Below are 22,381 nucleotides of genomic sequence, written 5' to 3'. Positions count from 1 at the left end.
GGAGGGAAGTGTGTAATGGGATGTAGCTGGCGAAGGGTTAGCGCTTGCTTTAGCCTCCTTTAAATGGTCTGCACGGCTGACAACACTCCACTTGGAGGGTTTTCAGATGAGGCGGCAGCAGTTTTTCATGCGCTTCTGCTGTCACTTGCAATTATGTGCTCCTAAAATCTGGTGAGTAATTTGATAACTGGGGAGCGTCGTGCACGGGTCTGCGTCCAAAGCACAGAAGCCCAGTGAGTCGGGTCTGTGTTCAAAATATCTACCTGCTGAATTTAAGCACAGTTTCTGTGTATTAGTAAATCCGTGTGTGCTTGGGGGGGCCGTTTTGATGATTCAGGACTTTTCTGCCCCTGTTTGCATGTGCAGAAGGCTTTTTTGTAGAGTTATAATCTGGGAGCTGATTCAATACAAGAAATTCAAATGAATAAATCTAATTTCGCTGCCCTTCCTCTTCCCGGTCCCTCTCCGATTGTGCCTGGCGCTGTCCTGATAATTGGTATTATCGCGCTGATTCTGTCGTTGAATTTATTCTGATTGATTCTTTCCTGTAGGAAAAGAAAAAAAGGACTGTAACAATTCATCTCACCTGCTAATTTGGCAGCACCCATATTTGTCACCTGGAGATTCGGGTCATTTGTCTAAACCCCGGCTTGTTTTTCACCATCACACATTTCTGCCGACGTGTCACCTTATTGTTGACTGTGTTTATGCTTCTTTGTTCAATCACCTTGGTTATTTATGAGGTGACTTTATCTGCTGCAGAGACCTCATATTTTTTATATTTTGGACTTTTAAAGGTTTCCTGTAAACTGAATATTAACAATTCACGCTCATCGTGCACAGAAAAGTCATTTCTCTCTCTTCCTCTCCCCCTGCCTATCAGGCTTACGGCGCCATTATGTCAGCATCGCGCCTCAAACATCAGATTTTTCCATGGTAACGTGCACCATCGTTGAACAGATGGATTTGCAGGAGTGCACAGCGGCGCCCGAGGGTGCAGGTTAATGATCGACTTCATACCTGTGTCAGCTGATCTGTGAACATATGTTCCACACATGCAGGGAGGCAGGGCTGTGAAATGATGACCACCTGGTGGTGAGTTGGATCAGATGGCGCCTGATGTCATGAGGTGAAGGAAATACTCAGGTGGGGGGGGGGCTTATTTTAAGAAAGAGGGCCAGGAGTGTGCTGCCATATCAAGTATATCTATTCCACCAGACGGGAGCTCATCTGTTCAACCTCAGAGTCAAAGGGAACGATGCCGCTTTCATCACGGGCCTGGTGGTTCTTCTGTCTCTGGGACATGAGAGGTCCACTGATAGAGCCCATTTGCATTTACTGCATCACACGTATTTCTGACCATTTTCCAGTGAGAGTGGGATCTCCCTGGGCGTCCATCTGTCAGTGGTGCCAAACCTGAAGACGACAGATGATTTAGTCCTATTGGCTCCGTCAAACTGTCATCTGCTCCTGCTGGAGGGCTTTGAAGCTGGGTGGGAAGGAGCCAGATGAGGAGGTAGCTCCCAAAAGGGTGGATTGGAACCTGCTCTAGGTCCGGGAACAGTCGGGAATCGTGCATTTCAAGCGCTGGTTTGTGGGTAACTTGGCTGGAGAGCTTGAGCGGTGCAGCTTCTGCAGTGATGTTGATGCTGTCGAGACATAGAGAGACACAGTATCATCTGACCTCAGACCAGCTGGTGCCTCCCAGAGGAGCTGGAGGCCGTCACCAGAGAGGGAGGATCTGGTACCTGGATAGGCAGACTAACAGGTGGAGGGAAATGTTCTCATTGACTGTCTTCTCTTCTTCTGTTCTCTCCCCCCTCATTCAGGAGCTGCTGTTTAGTGTTTGTGCGCTCAACGTCATCTCCACCATCGTGTGCGCGCTGGCCACAGCCATGTGCTGCATGCAAATGGTCTCCACTGAGGTGCTGCAGATGGTGAGTGGGATGAAGCAGCAGGAGAATAGCGATTAAAAAATATGTGTGCAGTTGTTGAAACTCCATAAACGCCAGTTTTCTTGGCCGCCACAGTCCTCATTATGACCCTGTTGTCTCTGTGCGTAAAACAATGGAGCCATTTTTGACAGACAAACGCGGCCGGCCAGGTGGGTTTAGCCCAGCCAAGACAATCTCTCCCCCAACAATGGTGATTTCATGGGTCTGTCCACATCAGTGGCCACAAAGATTGACGGCAGCAATGCCAACATGCGACCGAATAACGAGCCTCTGTACGTTGGACTGGGTGTCGCCTGGGTTTGACCAGAGGCTAAAGTAGAAGGAAATGAGAGCGCCTGGTCTCTGGTGGCCCCTCTCCTCAGAATACCAGCATATTCTGGCAGATAATCAGGCTGTCCGGCCGGGCAAGAAACCTTATCATGACCTGGTCAAAGTCACACCTTTGATCGAGGATCCCACCTGAGCTTATAGACAATTTGAGCACTATAATGAATTAAAGCATGAGATGTTTCATCCTGACCTCTCATGACTCATAAATCAGAGGTGATGTTCACCCAGATCAATGAGGGTGGGGTGTTGGGTGGAATCGACTTGGCAAGAATCTGTTTCCATGCGGGCAGGTGGACTCGCACATCAATACCACAGTAACAAAAGGCTGATAAACGTTACCGGGATACAGGTGGATGTGTCTGTTTCAGTGCTCTATAATGTGACCAGGTTTTACTTTTAACAAAGGGTAGATACGGAGAATAGATTGCTTCCAGAATGTGTGACATTTATATAAATTTACATTTATATTTTACAAACTGATGTTTAGATGTGTTTTATTGCTACTGACGTGCTTCAAAATGACCTCAGGGATCAGATCATTTGACCTTGATTACGCAGGTCTTAGGACTTTTTGTGAGTCTGAAATTTATGTTTTTGGGCAACCAGAACTATTCCTGAGATACCAACCAAAGCCAACCAACAGAACCAACAGAAGCCTATTCATTTCTATAGAACTATTTAACAACTCTTATTGATTTAAATAAAGATTTAATAGAGCAGGGAGCATTTTAGCCTATTTAAACTCGTTCGGTGTTTTGCAGCATAATCTGAATGATCCGAAAGTGCGACTGGTGTTGATCCAAAGATTGAATTCCCATTGATCGCCACTTCAGTGGCCCAGTTACAGATTGTCAGAGCACTTATTATTCCCAGACTATCCCACTGTCTGGAACAGCAGGTATTAATGAATCTTATGACTCATTTTTGGATGGCTGCTGGATCGGGGGTGGATATGTAGCACCGTTCAGCAACAAGGCAATTTAATCCTCATCACATAAGACACAAGGGTGTCAACTAAAACTATAATGGATAATTACGCTGAAGCTGAAAGGGAAAGATTAGATGAAGTTGGAGGGAACTTTCAGCTGTTAAAAGGGAGGTGACATGCACTTTTCATCCCCTAGATTTGGGAGCTAAAAGGCCTCTTTTTTAATTGTGTTTAATTTAAATGACAAGGGTTGTCTCTGGTCTGTTTCAGTTTATGCCTCACAGAGCGCGAGCCCTGAATGCTGACTGCATGACCCCCCACGGAACCATCCTCCACCAAACCTTGGACTTCGACGAGTTCATCCCACCCATCCCTCCCCCACCATATTACCCTCCAGAGTACACCTGCACCCCCTCAATGGACGGCCAGAGGTGAGATTCAACGGAAACCCTTTGCTTGTCAGCTAAAATGACCTTTTCTGCTTAATAAAGCAAAGAAAATACGGCTCCTTATGCGGAGCGTCGAGAGAGAAAAACTCTCAACTACACTCACATCCACAGGCTTCCTGCTTAACAGCACGGCTGAAAGGAATGTGGAGTCTTTCTCTCTTTAAAATCCAGTAAATATCCATTAGGGGTGGTTTTAGGGCCAGTTGTGTGTTTTTATCTGCCGTTCCCACTCATAACCCTTCCAGAAATGTCCCGTTAGATTTATGCAAAAAGCACTTTAAAGACATTTTGAGCCCCGTTTTGGGCACATTGGTGACACACATCTGTGGCTCGCTCGATCCTCTTTTTGTTAAACAGCCGGAACGTCTGTGATTTCTGTTGCGTACGGGAGGCATCCGTTGACCCCTCCCCCTCCGCGCCCTCCATTTTCTTATCAACCAAAGCTCCGCCGATTCGGTGGTTTGACAGGGGGCCGCATCTGTTTGTCAATTACACCGTAAAGATATACGAGGCGGGGGACGCTTTTACGATGTGCAGGGCCGTGGAAGTGTCATGACATCATCATGGCAGGGATGATTGGTGGAGCCGCTCAGGTTGTATTTTATTCTCTGCTACTCCCGAGCAGGGCTGTAATTAAAAGATAAGGCTGCACGCATGAGTGCAGAGTCTTCATTTGCATTGTATGAAACTGCACCGCAGTGATACGGTATGATGTTGTCTGGGGCGGCGCGCTCCAGAATGTCATCTTTTCACCATGATCTGGGCTATTTTTTACACATTGCTGTACCTGTTTCTGCCCTGATCCTTGGGGGACCTTTGCTCTGATCCTGGACAGAGGCCTGCACCTGGACTTCCCCCATTCTCCCTTCAGTGCCATCTACGGTGTCCCCATCAACAGTCCGGGGACGCTCTACCCGACTGACCTGCCTCCTCCATACGAGTCAGTTGTGGGGCACACCCCCGCCAGCCAGGTGAGGAACCTGCTCTGTCTTTAAAGCATCGCTGCTTCCACAGGCTTGATGCCCTTTGACCTTCAGTTCCACTCAGAAATTCTGCTGATGATTAAGTGTAACGTCTTATGGACTCCTGAGCTGGAGCTGGGCATAGCTGAACATTTCACATATCTGTGGTTTTAATGTTGGTTAATTGATCATAAACTAAAACAGTCGACATCGTGGATGAGAAGGCCCCAAATGGTGTTTTGTGTCCGATGTTCAAGGCAAAAATCCAACATTTGTTGTATTTCATGGTCGGCTGCTACAGAATATACCAGTACAAGCGGATCATTTGATCTCATATTATATTCTTGGAACCATTTAACTCCTGCGGCCGTTAAACTGTTATTTCCACTACAGACGTGAAGTGAAATCCAGACTCTCCACATAAATGTTTTAGTGTCCACACAGAAATCTGGGGAGAGGCTACAGATAATAGGACAGAAGCTAGCATTTATAGCATTTATGTTTTAATAATTTTAAGGAATATTTTTTTTAATTTTAATGAATTAAATGCTTTTTTCCCCATTATGAATTAACTGACAGTTAATTCAGCCATTTCATAAGTGCGTTACGGTGTTAGAGAGCCCCCTACTGACCATAAGGTGTCAGTGCACGGCTTGTTTTTTTTCTTGTTTTTTTTTTACAAAGTGTTCTTTGGCTTCTGTTAGAACGGATTCTCATTACAGGTAACCACCAGCATCGAACAGCAGGCAACTGAATCCAGCCTGTGTGAGCGAAACACCACCGCAGGTCTCAGCACTCAGGGTAAGTGCTGCAGAGCTTCTTCTGTGGTCGCCGCTGCTCTGATGCCATTTATCTCACTTTTAGCTTCGGTAGACAGCGCATCGCTGATGGTGTCTGAGGTGGTTGACCAAGACCAGACCTGCTCCTCAGAGGACTTGTGCTCCCTGGAGGTGCAGGACTCCTCTCCGTTCGGCACCCCTCACACCGCGCCCATTGACGGGAGCTGCACCAGCCTGGAACTCTGTCCCCGCCACTGTGGCTTGTCGAACACGGAGGCCCGGCCCAGCGATACTGGATACAGCGAGTCCTCACACACCCAGGAGTCCCTGGAGCGCTCTCCGGACTGGTCTTCGGAAAACTACAGCAACCTGGACCAGGAGGATTCCGCGGACAACACGCACCCGTGCGAGGAACTCAGGGCTGCCATGCAGATATGTGACGAGCTCGCATCAGCCAAACATTTGCCAGAGGAGCCGCCCATATCGTCTGCCCACTCCTTCATCAAGGCCAAAATGATGAGCCGTAAGCTCACGCTGCCCGTCGCCCTCGCGCACCCGCCGCAGCCTTGCTCCCCCACCTCTCTGGCCTCCTCAGGTGGGACAGCCATCAGCCCTTTGCCGACATCCCCGTCCCCGTCCCCTCCTAGCAGGTCGCGCGGCGCCAGGCTGTGCTTCAGTGTCTGGTCGCCCTCCTCCATGTCACAGCCCAGCTCTACCTCAGCCCAAAGTGACTACTCGCCATCAGAGAGACCGCGGGGACTGCGGGCGGCCAGGAGGTACCGCAAACTAGCGCGCATTGTCCGTTCCACCAGTGACCCCATCTCCTGCACCTCTTCCACAGGAAGTGAGTTCAGACGTGAGACGTGTTCTATACCTTCTCAAATTTAAAATACAGTCGGAAAGTTCACCATTTGGAGTATTTCGATTTTTTTCTTCTTAAATAAACCAAAAAGTTCGGAAGCTAATTATAAAAAAAAAGGTCCACTTGAACCTGAACCTTCTTTGTTGGACTCCACTGCTCCTTGTCGCCCCCTACAGGTGAACATTTAATCTGCCCCTCTGCGAAAAACCCTGCGGCTGCTGGTCCAACCCACAAGTCACCAGAACAAGGTACCATTATGGAAATAATCCAACATTTCCCTTCAGTTTGTTTACGCCAGTGGACTAAATACACTGAACGCCGACTAATGCTTTTAACTCAGTGATTTAGCTTTGGTGTTTAAATCGTGAGTGAGAAGCTGTTACCTGTCGTGGAGCAGCATTACAACACCAAAATACTGGCTCAGTTTATGCAAACAAATCCAAAAAGACAGCCTGTTTGATTTAACATACCATAATAGGGAGCAACCATGTCACAGCTGCACATGCGCCTCCTTCCAGACGGACATCCGTTCCTTGTACTCACCCCCGCATTAGCTTGCTTTGTTCAGGAAAAATAAAATGCATGTCCTCTATTTCTGTCGTTTATGCGTCTTTAGCTGTTTAGTTCTGCTCTGTTTTACCTTCAGAACCCACAGAACTTTCATCAGGCACGGCTGCCGTCAAAAACAGCCACGCAACGGTCAGAAAACAGCAAAAGGAGGGCAAGAAGCTGGACGTCCAGCTCAAGCCCCAAGCCCTGCGCACGCACTCGCCCAGCGAACGGCCGCACTCCCTGGCTGACCTGAAGATGTACAAAGACACCAAAATACTGGTGGCCAAGTTCCTGGAGCACTCAAGCTGCAGTCTACCTCCTGATGTCCAGCAGGTCGTCAACAATATCAAATGTGTCATCAAGCTGGATGAGAAACACATGGAGGAAGCCATTTTTAGTGCCAACGTCATCGATCAGGTAACTCGAGTGCAGGAGTAATGTGCCAAATCAGCAAGAGAGAGGGAAAGATATCAGTCATGTAGCTCAATATAGGCAAGACGAGTTTTTCCTTGAATTAAAATTGAGATCCACGAGGTTTATATGAAGTATTGATTGTGAAATACGTAGTCGCGAGGGCGGCGGCGCAGCGCGAGCATCGGCCAAAACAAACCAGAAAGGCAACTTAGCAGGGTGTGTCTGTTTTTGCTGTTGCACAGATGATGAGTCAGCGGACCGCAGGCAGTCCCAGGAAACATGGGCAGGAGGATCTCCATCTTCAGAGCTGCGGCGCCTTGAGTTCATCGCCTTCCACGCGGCGTCCCAAAGGCCTCCCTCAAACCACCAGCGCCTCCGCCCCCCTCCGCAGCTCCCCCGAACAAAGCCTCGAGTGCAAGGAGACCATCCTCTGACCCTCCTGTGCTCCAGGCCGGCTGTGCTGAGCAGCAGATGTCTGTAGAGTCTTGGGTGGTCCCTGCAGCAGAGGGGGGGGGGGGGGGGGGGGTTCTTCTGGCGGTGTGAGCGCACCACAGGGGGGGGCGGTGCGTATTTGTGATGCAGCGCCAGCCGGGTCATCAGCAGAAACGGTAGCAAACTTGGTACGAGCCCGCCGGAGTCTGCAGTGGCTTCTCACTCCTCAGAAAAAAGAAAGTTAATGAGTAAAAGAATGTTTCTCCCTCAGGGGATGTTTTCTACTGGATTTCCTCTTTAAAGAAACACAAATGCTCGGCTGTGAGTCTGGATCTGTGGATAAAGGACAGAGACTATTGTGTTGTCAGTATAAACCGTATGTGCCCCCAGAAGCCTGGGGGAGATGTCCGTGCGCGCTCGTTTTGAACCGTGGAGACTGGTTGTTCCCACTGGTTCAGACACTGTGGAACTGTTTCTAATAGGGTGGTGAATATTTTGTGGTGCTGCTGGTTCGAGAACATCACAGATGTGGATTATTTACCTCATTGTGTTACGATTCTTATCAGTGTCACAATAAAATCTGAATTTGTTATCCCGTGGTTTATGTCCTGTCTTGCAATGTGTCAAATCGGTGTTATGAACAGTTCACATGCACAAAGTGACAGATTTTATTTTCTTATCAGTTTTTCTTAAAATGTAGAGAGGTGCAACGTGCAGACTTTAACACGCTGCAGGAACACATAGAATTATGTCATCGTGGCGTTTTAATTTGCTACAAATACAATATGATATTAAGGGAAACGTCCCAGGGTCTGATTATTTTTCAAAATCGAAAATTAATCCAATCGTTCATCACGTCCTGAATTTAAACCGCTTGTTGGTTTTCCGGGTTTCATTTTTCAAAATGAAGACACTGACGTCTCCGCCATTCCACTTCTCTCATATTCAGCACATGTTTTTCGAAGGTAGACCTAAATGTTTAAAGCCGCTCAAAAACGTATTTTGAGGTCATTTATTCGACAAACTAATCAAAAAATATATATCTTTCGTTGTCGCGTTAACGGGACACGCGTGCTTTTATTTTGTAAAGCCGCACCGGAGCGGAAGTCACACGTCTGTATATAAAGGGAGCTTCGCTCACCCAGGAAATTATCACGTCCAGTCGGCGCAGAGTCGTGTGGACTGATACAAAGCCGTGGTATTTATTAGGATTACGGTCTGCTCACCCACGACTACAAATATTTTCCTTTAAAAAGAAGATTTTTTTTCCCCGGCCAGTTTTGAATGGTGCTTTAGCCTCTCTCGTGCTTCGCTCGAGATAGCTGATCTGCGTTCCACGTCAGTGTGAGCTAACGTTGACTAACGGCCGAGGTCCGAAAATACTATATACTAAAATACTAAAGGTCGATCTCGGCCTCCTTTAGGCTCCATTCCGGGGATGCTGAAGAGGCGTGAGGGGGAGCGGGCGACGGGCTGAGGTTGTGCAGCTAGCGGCGCGCTGCGCGGTGCCACGGCGCCGTCCACGTCTCGTCTCGTCTGCTCTGTTGTGTTGAGCGTTGCCAGCTGAGCTAGGCCACGTCTCCGCGGAGTCTGCTCCGTCGGGCCGAGACGCAGGGAACATGCCCAGTGCGCGCAAGCTAGACGGAGGGGAGCGAGGAGCGCGCATGTGAAAAGTCCTGGACATTTATGACCGACTGCGTGTTTGCATTCGGGAACTGTCTACGCGGCATGTCACGTATACGGATGCGTCTGTGCAACCTTTGATCTGTGTAGGTCAACATAACGGAGAGAAAATCGTTCACTTTTGACATGATCGGCTTTGGCGCAAACCGGCGCGGGGGCCGCCTCCCGTCCTTCATCCTCATCTTCCTGATGGTGGTCATCGCCATCCTGTCGTTCAACTACTACACGGTGTCCAACAGGCAGGGCCGCTTGCTGGACGAGCTGGCGGAGGTGCAGTCGCAGGTGAAGCGCACGGACGCGGCGCGCAGCCGCCTGGAAAAGCGAAACTCGGAGCTGATGGTGCAGGTGGACACGCACAAGAAGCAGATCGACCAGAAGGATGGAGACTACAGCGTTTTGGAGGGCAAGCTGCAGGCCCGAGAGGCTCTCAACAAGAAGTGCACTGATGAGAAGGTACAGGCGTGAGGACGGGGCTCCGCAGTCACCAAATCCTCCTGTAACCACTAATAATTAGCATTTTCTTTGGCTTATTGTGAAACACACAGTGATCCGGCCTTATGTGTCCGGCGTGACCGGGCTCTCCTTTCATTTGTGCCGCACGGGGACACATGAGGACGGCAGATGGGAGGCAGGTTGTGTGTGATTTGCATCCAGCACGTCGTCTGTTTGGTTCCTCTCCCCCCCCCTTTGACAGCAGGTCCCAGCTGATGGGCCGCCGCCGCTCGCCGCGTTTCATTCGTGCGAGGACGTCCGCGGATGCCACTTGCACACTTGTTGAGTCCATGAACCTGCGGTGCGACGCGGAGGATCCCTGCAGCAGATTAACCACAGCTTAGTTTTCTGCGCATGGATGAAAGCACCCAGGACGTCCCGTCACTCGCCGCGCGTTCGGGACAATAATCCTGGTCAAGTTAAAGGTCGGCGGCGGCGTTGGCACACGGACTCTGCTGCTGGCTGCCCTGAAACGCCCCACCCTGTATAAACACGGATAGACGCGACGCGCCTGATATTTGATCCGTCAACCTTCTGTTTTCCGTCTCGTGGAAAAACAGGTTGACGGTCCTTTGTTACAGATTCCTGCTCTTGGATTTGCTTCCCGTTCGGTCACATTTCTTCAGCAGCCGCATGACAATGAGCGACGTGAGCACTGCTAATTGGCTAATGCTGGCTAGTCCTTTGTAGGAGGTGGGGGGGCACTAATTCTTTGTGGTTGTGCGATGGGTTGCCGTGGAGACCCGACGTGTTCCTGCTGGATGTCGCCTCGGGTATTTGGCACAAACTGTAGCAGGAGATGTGCCCGAGTTGACTTTGGCCACGGGCGGGGAGAGGATGTGGAGCCGTTTGTTTCTCTTGATGAATATTTATCGTGCTCAGCGATGAGCCGCTGCTGTGTCACTCCTCACGTCACCAACACGCCGTTACGTCCCGTTAGCGCTTCACCTGCAATAGAACGACTTTAATTAAGCTAGCTCTTCTCTTTTCACCACATCTGTGCAGATGAAGTTGCAGGATGATGTCACGAGCCAAATGACTGAAATCCAAAGACTAAAAGGTAAGATGGGGGGGTCTTATAGGTGGGGCGTCCTCAGCCTCCCACCAGGGGGCGACTGTTTACACGCATCACATATTAAAGGTGAGTTAATTGGGATGTTTTTGCAAACAGAGCAGCTGACGGAGCTGAAGCAGGAGTTGATGAAAAAGGAGGATCAGCTGAGAGAAGTCAAGAAAAACGGCACCAATCTGGAGAAGAAACTGGAGTACGAGAGGTAAATTCAGCCTCTCTCCTTTCGGGACGCGCGGCCTGGAGTTGACGTGGCGTGTGTTGACTAGTTTGCAGTGTGGGCGTCAGATTGCGCAACTGAAAGAAGAATACGAAGAAGCGAAGAAGACTCTGGAAGCCGAAGCCGCGAAGCTGAGACAGGTCGGTATGGACGAGGTCCCGAGGAGCGGAGACGTCTGGGACGCTTCCGCAAGTCTAACCGCAGAGTTTCAGGGGCGGGTGGGGGATTTGGAAAGCACAACTTTCCTTCTTTATTCCTCCAGAATGTCCTGAGCGGGCTGAAGGATGCGGGTCGGCACGTGGAGGTGGCTCCAGAGCGCCACACGGTGGCCGCCCACCGGCGTGGCGCTCCGGATTTAAAAGGTACTGCCCATCTTCCCGTGAACAACGTTGCCTTTACGGCCCTTTTACATGGCTTCTTCTGCTACAGAGGAGATGGGAAAACCCGGCAGCGACGCTGGCATGCCGGCCATCGAAGACAGCGAGGTGGGAAAACTGGAGGAAAACCAGTTTGGTAAGTAAGAGAAAAGGAAATGAGCTGTTGAAGACAAAGGTGAGGATCGCTTATTCCTGTTTGTCCCCTACAGCCCTGAAGAGACCGGCCATCACCCAGAAGCGTCATGAGGCCCAGGACGCGGTCATGGGGGCGGGGGCCGGGGCCGGGGCGGCCGATGGCCTCGGGGCCCAGAGCCTGTCCCTGGATGAGCCGAGGCTCCAGCAGGAGGGCCGAGCCGTGGCGGCCGCACCCCCCGGTGTGGTACAGGACGAGAAGGCGGTGGTTTTTGAAGAAAACAACAAGGTCGGAATCAAAGCGGACGAACTGGGAGAACAGCAAAGACAATTACGAGGTAAAGACGGACCTGAATGCATCACGGTGCGTTCACGCGCGTCTCTCCAGACAATTGGAATAAATCCACTTTTTTATTTTATTTTTTTTCCCAGCTCCTGAACCCAAGGATGTCGGGGATCACGCGAAGGTGATTCCTCTGCCCCTTAACCCCGCCCAGGTGCCCAACCCCCTCCAGCCACACCACGCCAAAGACCTGGTCCCACCAGAGGCCGTCCACCACCGTCAAAGTGAGTCCCCCCTCCCGCTCTAGGTGTTCTGGGGTCCACGTGGGCTGAATTGACCAAAGCGAGCCGATTCCGGCCGTCCTCCGCGGCTCCTCCTCTGCCGACTGTCGCCTCCTCCGTGAAGGGCGTTTGACCTTTGGGCACGTTTGTCAGAGCAACGTGGCGTCGTGGACGCCTCAGCTGCAGAGGAGGACCAAGTGACCCACGCCGATGCTCTGTTCCTCCCTCCCCCCTCCCTCCATCACTCACCCGTCCACCTCTGCGGCGCCACCACTCGGCACTCTTCTTCTCCTGCCCACGTCGGTTCTTTAGCCCACTTCATCCACCTTCAGGGCTCAGTGCTCCGTAGCCGAGGCTCCGGGTCGCGGGTCGACTGCGTGGAGCTGATTAGATGGGCGAGACGTTCAAAGCCTTTTGTTCTGCTCAACCCTCCACCTCCAGCTCCACGGTTGACTTCCGCCTTTCGAGCCTCTTGTAATCCGCCTGTGCTGCCATCTTCACCTCCTCTCCTCCTCCCTTCCTTCCCTCTGCAGAGCTTTTTCCCTGTTTTCCCCCCTTGCTTCCCTCCCTTCCTGACGAGGCCCTTCTCTGCCTCCTGCAGGCCGGTTCTTTGATGAGAACGAGTCCCCAGTAGATCCCCAGCACGGCTCTAAGCTGGCGGACTACAATGGGGACGACGGGAACGTGGGTGAGTATGAGGCCGACAAGCAGGCCGAGCTGGCCTACAATGAGGAAGAGGATGGTGATGGTGGGGAGGAAGACGTCCAAGGTGAGCCAGGTTCGGGGGGCTGGATTTGCCTGTCCAGATGTGTTATCCACCATTGCACCCTCCTCCCTCCACCCCTGTCCCGCCGCAGCTGCATCTGTCTCCACGGCGGTTGGAGCGGCTCACAGGACCCTGAGTTCGGTCTTTACAGAACTCCCGACCCGATCGGTCCGGTTTGAGCCGCTTGGCCGTGGAACTCGTGCTTCTGTGAGCCGGCGCTCTGCGCTCTCCTGCCTGTGCTTCATTTTAGCCGTGCCACCTGTCTGTGCCCACCAAACATGTCCACCAGTAGATAAAAATAGCTCGCTGTGTAGCTCGCATGCCCTTGATGTCTGTCCTGCGTCGGTGATCCAGACACCCCGGGCTTACAAATCAATGTTTGAGTGTTTGAGCGTCATTTCTGAGGTCATTGTGTCCCCGTCCTGCTCAGCGGGCCGCTCAGGTGGTTGGATGAGCCTCCGTGATCATTTCCCCTCGTTCCTGATGTTCTCTTCTCTCCTTCTTGCCCGTAGATGACGAGGACCGGGACGTCCAGCGGGAGCGCGCCGTGGACTACGGGAAAAGACACCAGGCCATTGACATTCTCTGAACGCCGGCCCATCTCGTCAAAAGTTCGGAATCCTGGAACGGCGGACGTTGGCGGGGTGCGACCCGGCGAGGCCGACCGCGACGAAGGGGAGAAGCTAATTTATTATTGATGAGGTAGCGAAATGCCAAGAAAATCAGGCGGGCTTTTGATTTCCGGTGGTCAGAACCGCCAACTGTACCAGACTGGTTCTGATCCTTGTATCGGTTCTCAGAAGAACTCAAGAAGAGGCCTCAAGGTCGGGCCGTTTTCGTTGATTTCCTTTTCATGTTCGGTTGATTCAGGAAAGAAACTGATGAAGCGACTAATCTGACAGGTTTTCTAACACTTTTTGGGACGAGGACATTTTTTTTTTTTGTTATCGGTGGTGTGAACGGACTCTGTTTCTACATAAACCCTTTTCTTTTATGAACCCAACAACTCTTTTAGTGTCATTGCATGATTTTGAAGGTTTATAAATGAAAAGAACCCCTTCCAAATGACCAGAATATCGACGCTTCAGCAATACTTAAGGGGATTGTTAGTGTGCAAAGGTTTAACCAAGCACAGATAAACCTGTACACATGCTTCCATTATCAAGGATTTTTGTACATAATGCAGTCGAGGGCAGACGGATTCACCGCCATCAAAGTGGCACGTTGAATGTAACTGAATTTTATTAAAGTTGATGCTTCGTGGCACGTCGGCTGTGGTGTTTGGAGCGATTGGGTCGTGATGGATGGTGGGTCTGAATGCGGCGGCTCCGCTGCGAGCTGCGGCTGCAGCCTCTGAGGTGAGGGGGTGTGTCCGTGGCCCATACGGGTATCTGCCTCCCGGAGACGGAGCAGAGGCGGGAAATGGCGCCTGCTAACACGGCGATGTGTCATTTCGCGCACGGCGTTTGAGCAGATGTCCGCAGAGAAGCTCGGATCCGCTCCCAGAACGCTGCGCCCCGGCTGTAATGCTCCACCGCTGCTGAGTCGCCGCCTCACAGCACCGCGGATCGCCGTCAAGTGAGTGTCGGGAGGGGGGGGCCGTTTCAACGTTTGTCTCCCTTCGGGTTGCGGTTTATGTAAGGTTGGCTAACGACGGGGTAAATATTTTCCTCCCTCGGCGGAGCACATCTGCTCGCCCGGAGCAGTTTTTCCCCCAAGCGGGCTACGTACCGTTGATGCTAAGCTAACGTTGCTAATGTGTTACTGGCGAGGACGGCTAAAATGCGGCCTACCCGGGACCTGGCTAATTCCTGGTGGGCTTTAATGTCGAGCAAAAAAATAAATGTTTGTAATAAAACTGCCTGGCTTCGCAGTGTTCGCCGGCGAGGCAGAAGTCGGTGTTTCCCTTTTTGCCATTATGTCGCGTTAAATCGTTGATCGGCCAGTTAACATTAACTAGCCCCAGGTTACGTCTTCTAGCTGGGAGCGAAGCTAACGTCCAAATCGGCATTCCTGAACACAACTTCGGTAGGTCTGCATTCTTTAGCTAGCCCCGGCTTTTCCTTACACCATTCCAAATGATGGCAAGTCATTAATTAAAACACCGCGTAATAATTATAAGCGTCCGGAGGAAAATCATTTGAAACGCTGCTTGTCTTGTAAACGCAGATAAACGATGTCTGCCTACGTGCGCTGTCCAGCAACGTGCGGCTTTTTATAAAAATAAAGTTTGCACATTCCAAGGGGACAGTCGAGCCGATACACCCGTTAAACCCAGCAGAAGTGGCCCCGATAGTGTCCCACTAAATTTCAGCGTTATTTATCTCCGCCTGCGGTGCCGCACTGGCTCGCTAGCGTCGCGTTAGCACCCTCTGTTTTGCCTGGTGACATGCTGCCGACCACTGGGTTTTCGGCTTTGTGTCGATCCTTTTAGCCGGAACACTTGCAGACCTCGGTGTCGGGGGATGTCACGGCCATGCAACGCCGCGAAAGACGCCCTTTATTTGCTTTCTGCAGCCTTTGCGCGGCGCCGCTAGCGTTAGCTGCTCGGTTAGCAGCAGCCGCGATCCCGTAGCGCGACTCCTGCAACCGATTTCGAGGTTAAAATCCACCAGCCGCGCCACCTACTTGTCCTCAGACTTAGTGTTTTGTGCAAAGGAGTTGAGACACGTTACGAGGCAGCAGAGCCAGTCTCGGCATTGATGACTGGACCCGACGGGGCCTGACTCGGTCCTGCAGGTTTGGATGGCTAAGGTTGGCTAGCTGAGCCGAACATTCATGCATGTTCTTATTTCCCGCTCCCTTCATACATAACAGGAGGGAGCCCCGCTTCACGGAACCATTGCCTGGACAGGGAGCTCTTCTGCAGCCGCGGCGTTGTTGCCATGGCAAGATTTTGCCTGAGTGAATGGGAGGCAAAGAGGTGAGGGTTTAAAAAAGGAAAAGGGAGAAAACAAGTGCGAGGAAACCTTATTTTCTACACACCAGGAGAGAATCATGACCCACCAAGATCTCCTGGAAGATGCGTTTGCAAAGCAAGAAAGATGGATGGAATTCACCACTTAGGATCGACCTTGTTGGTGGTTTACCGAGGTGTAAAATGTTGCTTCTGAATTTTGAATCAAAGGACGAGGGTTGCTGTTTTTTTTTAATTGATTTGTGCAAAAATCCCTAATTTCGCTCTCCTCTCCGTCGATGTCAGCGCAGCGCTCGGCCGCTCTTTGACAGGAATCACGGCGGCGGTTTGTGATTAGTGGAAATTAGAATTTCCGAATCGCAGTTTCCTGTGACAGGAGAATCTAAAGCAACGGGATTAACGCTGGCTGGGGTTTCCAGCGAAACCGCAGCGCTTCTGCCCTCCTTAAGAAAAGAAAAACCTGCAGCGGAGTTTTGAGAATTCTTTTGGACTATTTCTGTCTCCATTCTGAGATTCGCTCCCGCGGGATGGAGGACGGCGTTCAATCGCTACCGCTGACCACCTCCGGGGACGGTGACGTAGGTTTCGTGCGTTTGTAGCTGTCATTAGCGGCGATTGTGTGCTTTTATTAATGTCCACCCCCTCACATTTCAGCTTCTATCAATAAGGGTCCGGATTTGCCTGTTTGAGACGTCCCCGGGCTGCTGTTACTGTACGACCACGCAGATGTAAAGCAGATGTGGCGGAGGGCATTCTCATCGTGTTTTTTTTTTTTTGTTCCTGGGGGTAATGTCGGGGGTTCGGGGCAGGTTGGGGACGCGTCGTCCCCCTCCAGAAGACGTGTTTTAGTTCTTTGTCCACGTCCACATTCCCTCCGTCCCGCTGACTCCTCTTTTGATCTCCCAGCTCCAGCGACCCTGGGCATTTTTTTTTTATTTTTTAATCGTAGAGGTGGAATTAAAGCCAGCTGTGGCTGCCGTGATCCACCGTGATGTCAGTGAAATGGGATCCTGAACGCATCCAGATGTTGTTAGAAAATGCACGAGTGTTGCCCAGAGGTCCGCCCAGAGTCTGAAGCAGCTTGAAAGTGGACGTCCGAAACGTCTCCGAGCAGAATAACCTGCTTCGCTCCGGGCCGCGGGGCCGCCGTGGCGGGTTTTTCCCTATTTCTGTGACACGTCTGGGCTTTTGTCGCCTCTGTCCCACAGCTTTTCATGTGACTGCGACAACAATGAGGCTGAGAATGCGTAAAGCGTCTCAGCAGCCGAACCCCAGCCTGGCGAGCCGCCCGTCCCGTACCAAGCGGAGGCATTCAGAAGTCGAGGAAGATCCTCCTACCAGCGGGGGGCGGGGCCTGTTCTCCACCATCAAGAAGTTTATCAGAGGAAACGCCGTCAAGGTAATGACAGTTTCGAACCACAGCTTCTCGTTTGGGGGGAGTCGAGCGGCTACCCGTGCGTCCGTGCACGCCCAGTGGGTTCAGTAGCGCGCTCCTGCTCCACGACAGTCGAACGCAGCGTGGAGCGGCGCCGAGTGTCATGTTTCCCAAGAAATGCCTGCTGGAATGCAGCGGCTTGTCTGGGAACCAGGACCCTGCGCTAAATTTAGCCTCTGGCTCGCCGGGTGTGCAGAGACCAGAGGTGGAAACGAGTGGAAAAGTGGAGTTTGACTGAAACGGAGGCTCATCAAAGTTTCTCCCTTTATTGGTGTCCCCCCCTCCCCCCCCCACCACCACCCGGCTCTCCGCTCAGGTGCAGCAGGAGGCCCCTGCTAAGAAGTCGCGTCTCGACTGCGACGTGGACAACAACCTGATCACCTCCACCACCCCGAGCACCAACACTCCACGCAAGGCCATCAGCCGGGTCGGCAGGAGAGGCTCCATCAACGGCCGTGAGCAGGCAGCAGGTTGTTGGCGCCGGTTTCCCCGTTTGTGGGTTCTGTTGACGCGGCGTCCTTCCTCTCTCCTGCAGAGGCAACCAATCACGACAGGAGTAGGAGGTCCAATGGCACGCTGGAGGAGACGACGGCCGTGGAGGTGCCCAGCAGCGCTCCCAGAACCACCCTCTTGGGGACCATCTTCTCTCCTGTTTTTAACTTCTTCTCACCAGCTAAAAATGGTAGGTGGCGCCGATGGCGGAGAGACGCGGGTCCAAGTGAACACGACCTGACAAGTCCCGGTCTTTGTGTTTCAGCCTCCTCTGGGTCGGACTCTCCCGACCAGGCGATGGAGGCCGAGGAGATCGTCAAGCAGCTGGACATGGAGCAGGCGGTGGAGATGCCTACCAGCACCGCCATGTCCCCGCACGACCTCTGCGTCGCCTCTAATTTCCACTCCAGCGTCTCGCCGCTGCCGCCGCTGCGGCCGCCGCACGTCCCGGAGGCGTCGCCGTTAGCGGTGGAGGAAGAGCTCGACGCCGACCTCCCGCCGCTCACCGGTAGGTGGCGCCGCTCCGAAAAGGTTTTGGCAGCAGCCGAGAACCGCGCTCACGCCGACGCCTTTGGTGATTTCGCAGCTCCGGGCTCCAGTCCTGACATGACGTATGTGGAGGCGCCACTGGCCGCGGTGCCGCCAGAGGCGTCCTACGAAGAGGACTGGGAGGTCTTTGACCCGTGAGTGTGGAGTCAAAATCGGCCTCGCGCGGCTGTCGGCGATGAAAAGAACCGTTTTTAATGTTGCGCTTTACAGGTATTTCTTCATCAAACACGTCCCTCCGCTGACGGAAGAGCAACTCACCCGAAAGCCGGCGCTGCCCCTGAAGACGCGCAGCACCCCCGAGTTCTCCCTGGTCCTCGACCTGGTCAGTACCCGGCAACTGGTCACCCCGAGTCATCGCGTTTGTGGGTAAAACTGCTGCTGATTCCTGGTTTGTTTGCTAGGATGAAACGTTGGTTCACTGCAGTTTAAATGAGCTGGAGGACGCGGCGCTGACCTTCCCGGTCCTCTTCCAGGATGTGATTTACCAGGTAGGTGCTGACCCGCAGGACCCTCCTCCTGCACTGCTTCATGGCGCCACTAGAGGGGGGTAAAGTCGCACTCCCGTATGTTACAGCTTTGCGTTGTCTCGTGCAGGTGTACGTGCGCCTGAGGCCGTTTTTCAGAGAGTTTCTGGAACGCATGTCTCAAATCTATGAGGTAAAACCAAAATCCAGACTGGTGAATTCACCAACACCGTGCTGGGTTAAAGAAACCCTTTTTTTCTGGTTTTGGCAGATCATCCTCTTTACAGCCTCCAAAAAGGTGTACGCAGACAAACTGCTCAACATTCTAGACCCTAAGAAGCAGCTCGTGAGGTAGGTGGGAACTGAAAAGTTCAAACGAGTGTTGAGTGGCGCCGCAGAGCCTGAAATCCCTCACCTCCCCCCGCCCCTCCTCTTTGGCTCTGTCCCCTCTTTACCTGCAGACACAGGTTGTTTCGGGAACACTGCGTCTGTGTCCAAGGAAACTACATCAAAGACCTCAACATCCTGGGCAGAGACCTGTCGAAAACCATCATCATTGACAATTCACCACAAGCCTTCGCGTACCAGGTAAATGCCGACACCTGCGTTTCCAGCGCACCTAGAGCAGGCGAGCGGGCAGTAACATCCGGCCGTCTGGTTTCCAGTTGTCCAACGGGATCCCCATCGAGAGCTGGTTCATGGACAAGAACGACAACGAGCTGCTGAAGCTGGTTCCCTTCTTGGAGAAGCTGGTCGAGATGGTGAGGTGTTCGTCTCTTCCTGCACCACCTTCCCCCTTCCGGTTAACCTAGCCTAACTCCTCTCCATCACTCACTCTTCCTCTCCCACGACTCCTTCAGAACGAGGATGTGCGGCCGCACGTTCGGGAGAAGTTCCGGCTCCACGACCTGTTGCCTCCAGACTGAACCGGACCCGTCCCGGCACCACACGAAAAGACTGAAACAAGGAAACGACGCGTGTAAAAAGCCCCTCTTTGGATGACGAACAACAACATTGCCATTACTGTTAAGATTTTACACCCCCTCTCAGTTTCGCTTTATTTTTGCTTTTTTTTAAAAAAAAAACATTTGGGGGGGTGCATTTTTAAAAACCTGGGGGGAAGTTTTCTAAAGAAAAAAAAAAATCATCGTAGAGGTGAAAACACACCACGAACAAGCCCAGACGTTTGAAACAGACTCTTGAGCTTTGGACGTTTCCACCCTAAATTCTGACATCTTGGTGCTGGTTTGGTGGGTCTGAAACGGCCCCCATGTAAAGAGGAACTGCACCCCGACCCAGACCGACCCCTGGTGCTCGCACTGTTGACACCGGTGATTTAACTCCAGCCTGGCTACAGTGTCTGTAAATGGCCTGTAAACCAACCCGTGTGTGTGTTTCTATCACACACACACACACACACCTACGCTGTAGCCTTGGAGAGCATATGCATTCCTCCGTAGCCGAGTTGACTTTAGTGTTCATGTTTTCAAATGTTTGATTCTGTGTGTATTGGGGGGTGGGGGGGCAGTTCTGAGTGTTTGGGTGACGGTCCACTGCAGAGTTAAATGAAGTCCCGATTTGTGGTAACAAACGGAGGTTTATTTAACCGGTTTCTTATTGGATGTTGGGATTTAAGACTCTCTTGGCCTGTAAATCTGAAATCTTGTAAAGGTTCGAGGGCATTCATTTTCCAAGTGATACGTGTCGATGTTAGCCTTTCTTTAACAATAGTCTTTGATTTTTAGAGCTATAATCAGTGTTGTCTTTCACTCCTAACCGAGCGTTCTGGCTAAGCCGGGTTTCCTTCTGTTGTGTCCTGTGATGGTAGCATCCTGGCTAATGTAGCGCACGTCGACCGCCGCGTCCCGATGAGAAAAGTGATGGCCAGACTCCGAACCAGCCACATCTGGCACCAGCAACATGCTCTTCTCTATCCAACCTGCTTTTCTTTTTTCTTTTTTTCCTTTTTAAACTTTGTGTTCATGCGTTTTTAAGTGTCGTGTAACCGCGTGAATGTGGATCAGCCCCATTTCAGCCAGACACTTGAGCCAAACTGACATTTTTACCCAGTGGTTTTATCTTTTTGTCGTCGTCGTCGTCGTTTAAAAGTGAGGTAAAGTTTCTGCAGAAGTGTGGGTTTTGTGTTCGGAGGCGTCAGCCTGTCGTGCAGTATTTCCTCAAATAGATTTGCCCAAACGAGCTAGCTTAAACCTCTGGGATAATTAGGCGCGGGGGGAGGGGGGGGGGGGAAGCTTCTTTTTCTTTGTCGTCGTCGGATTGTGAATCAAAGTGCATTTTAAGTGAAAGCAGAAGTGTCCAGATTTGCCTTTTCAGTGCCATGTGACTCTGCTAAGATAGGAGACAATCAGAGCTCTGCTGATACCGAGACCGAGGAGCCCGCCCTTCCTCGCCACCTGTCGTAGCGTGCCGTGCGTATCATGTACTGCAGTTTCAGAGGTGCACCCCCCCTCCCCTCCTGCTTCGCCCCCACCACAACAACGCCTGTTGCTCACAGCCCAGTTCCTCTTTTGCCTTTTTATTTCACCACCAGAGGTCAGCAGCTCCCAAGAATTTAGTCTGTGTTGGAGTCAAAGCGCTCCAGGCCACCGGAGTGTGTGTGTGCGTGCGCACGTGTGTGTGTGTGTGCTCGCTCAGGCGGACGGTTGCGTGTACATATGTCCAGACTATGAATGTAAATTAATCATGGGGTGCAGTCTTACTCAACGACGCCGTACATGGTCGAGGAAGCGAGTCCCGTGGTCGTACGGCGGTAGCCCCTCCCCTAACGACCATCCCGACTTCCAGCTTTTAGCATGCTAGCCTCACCTTGTAGTGCAGCCCAGCTGGGCTCAACATCAAAGCGGGCTCTTTGTCTTTGATTTCTCTGGAACTTTGTCTCGGCGTGTCTCTGGTGGACGGACGGACGGATGGGTGGGAGGTGTTTGATCTTCCACCCAGCTCATTTTTATGTGCATTACCAGTATAATTGTACACTGAGTATTGTACAATACATGCAGCTTCATGTTTTAAAAAAATCCTTAAAGTAAGGAAAATCTTTTGTATTTTTGATTTCAAAAGGCATGTCATATCTACTTTTTAAATGTATTAATGAAGATTTAACTTTACTTCAGATGGAGTGTTTTTTCTTACAAATACCTGTATGTTTAGTTTAGCGCAATGTTACTGAACTGTTGAAACTAGCATGTAGAAAAACCGCTTGCTTTGTGGGAAAGTCCTGAATTAAATTTTAATCATGGCACTTTTTCTGCAGGAAAAAAAAAAACCCCGTCGTGTTAATGATTTTTGGTTTTATTTTTCAGTATCCTTTAAGCCATTCTACTTGCAAGAATTGCTATTTGTGCTGAAGATGTATTTAAAATGTTTTAAGACATCTGTTAGCCATCAGGCTATATGCTATTGTAAAGTGTATATACCGTTACAATGAATTTCTGAAACAAAGTTTTAAAGTTAAAACTCTTTACAAATGATCTTTGTTTTTATTTCTCCAACACCGGGGATGATGTGAGATGAAGTGCTGCTAGCTAAAGGGAATATTCT

General features: G+C 51.3%; 3 protein-coding genes across 12 annotated transcripts in view; all 3 read left to right on the top strand.

Moving 5' to 3' along the window:
• fam189a1 (family with sequence similarity 189 member A1) overlaps positions 1 to 7,744 on the top strand; it is a 33,804-nt gene extending 26,060 nt beyond the window's left edge. For 2 of the 5 annotated variants that reach the window (XM_011610218.2, XM_029846579.1), the window contains exons 5-12: positions 1,830 to 1,937; positions 3,484 to 3,644; positions 4,498 to 4,633; positions 5,347 to 5,425; positions 5,489 to 6,259; positions 6,442 to 6,513; positions 6,912 to 7,234; positions 7,474 to 7,744. In XM_011610218.2, the coding sequence (XP_011608520.2) occupies positions 1,830 to 1,937; positions 3,484 to 3,644; positions 4,498 to 4,633; positions 5,347 to 5,425; positions 5,489 to 6,259; positions 6,442 to 6,513; positions 6,912 to 7,234; positions 7,474 to 7,665 (1,842 nt within the window). In that variant the 3' untranslated portion in view covers positions 7,666 to 7,744. Of the gene's footprint in view, positions 1 to 1,829; positions 1,938 to 3,483; positions 3,645 to 4,497; positions 4,634 to 5,328; positions 5,426 to 5,488; positions 6,260 to 6,441; positions 6,514 to 6,911; positions 7,235 to 7,473 lie in introns of all 5 variants that reach the window. The other 3 variants (XM_029846580.1, XM_029846577.1, XM_029846578.1) reach the window with 2 other exon arrangements.
• Positions 7,745 to 8,788: 1,044 nt separating this feature from the next.
• golm2 (golgi membrane protein 2) lies at positions 8,789 to 14,232 on the top strand. 3 transcript variants are annotated; one of them, XM_011610159.2, is made up of 10 exons: positions 8,790 to 9,799; positions 10,844 to 10,898; positions 11,010 to 11,112; positions 11,177 to 11,267; positions 11,390 to 11,489; positions 11,557 to 11,640; positions 11,714 to 11,974; positions 12,069 to 12,203; positions 12,802 to 12,969; positions 13,479 to 14,232. In XM_011610159.2, exons 1-10 carry the CDS (start codon positions 9,473 to 9,475, stop codon positions 13,553 to 13,555), a joined length of 1,401 nt encoding a protein of 466 aa, XP_011608461.2. In that variant the 5' UTR covers positions 8,790 to 9,472; the 3' UTR covers positions 13,556 to 14,232. The 3 variants fall into 3 exon arrangements, with proteins under 3 accessions (XP_029702441.1, XP_011608461.2, XP_011608463.2); XM_029846581.1 differs by having other exon boundaries at positions 8,789 to 9,799; positions 12,802 to 14,232; XM_011610161.2 differs by lacking the exon at positions 12,802 to 12,969 and having other exon boundaries at positions 8,792 to 9,799.
• A 135-nt stretch (positions 14,233 to 14,367) lies between these two features.
• On the top strand, positions 14,368 to 22,301 carry ctdspl2b (CTD (carboxy-terminal domain, RNA polymerase II, polypeptide A) small phosphatase like 2b). Of its 4 annotated transcripts, none has more exons than XM_029846583.1 (14): positions 14,368 to 14,544; positions 15,784 to 15,889; positions 17,092 to 17,282; positions 17,635 to 17,773; positions 17,854 to 18,000; positions 18,076 to 18,318; positions 18,397 to 18,493; positions 18,570 to 18,681; positions 18,761 to 18,847; positions 18,954 to 19,016; positions 19,095 to 19,174; positions 19,285 to 19,411; positions 19,489 to 19,584; positions 19,684 to 22,301. In XM_029846583.1, exons 3-14 carry the CDS (start codon positions 17,115 to 17,117, stop codon positions 19,747 to 19,749), a joined length of 1,425 nt encoding a protein of 474 aa, XP_029702443.1. In that variant the 5' UTR covers positions 14,368 to 14,544; positions 15,784 to 15,889; positions 17,092 to 17,114; the 3' UTR covers positions 19,750 to 22,301. The 4 variants fall into 4 exon arrangements, with proteins under 4 accessions (XP_029702443.1, XP_003969729.1, XP_029702445.1 ...); XM_029846584.1 differs by lacking the exon at positions 14,368 to 14,544 and adding an exon at positions 15,064 to 15,705; XM_003969680.3 differs by lacking the exon at positions 15,784 to 15,889.
• The last annotated feature ends 80 nt before the right edge of the window (positions 22,302 to 22,381 follow it).

This window comes from Takifugu rubripes, chromosome 13 (assembly GCF_901000725.2).
Source record: "Takifugu rubripes chromosome 13, fTakRub1.2, whole genome shotgun sequence".
NCBI classification, from domain to species: domain Eukaryota; kingdom Metazoa; phylum Chordata; class Actinopteri; order Tetraodontiformes; family Tetraodontidae; genus Takifugu; species Takifugu rubripes.
Note: the sequence above shows the minus strand (reverse complement) of the source record. Positions and strands in the feature narration are given on the sequence as shown.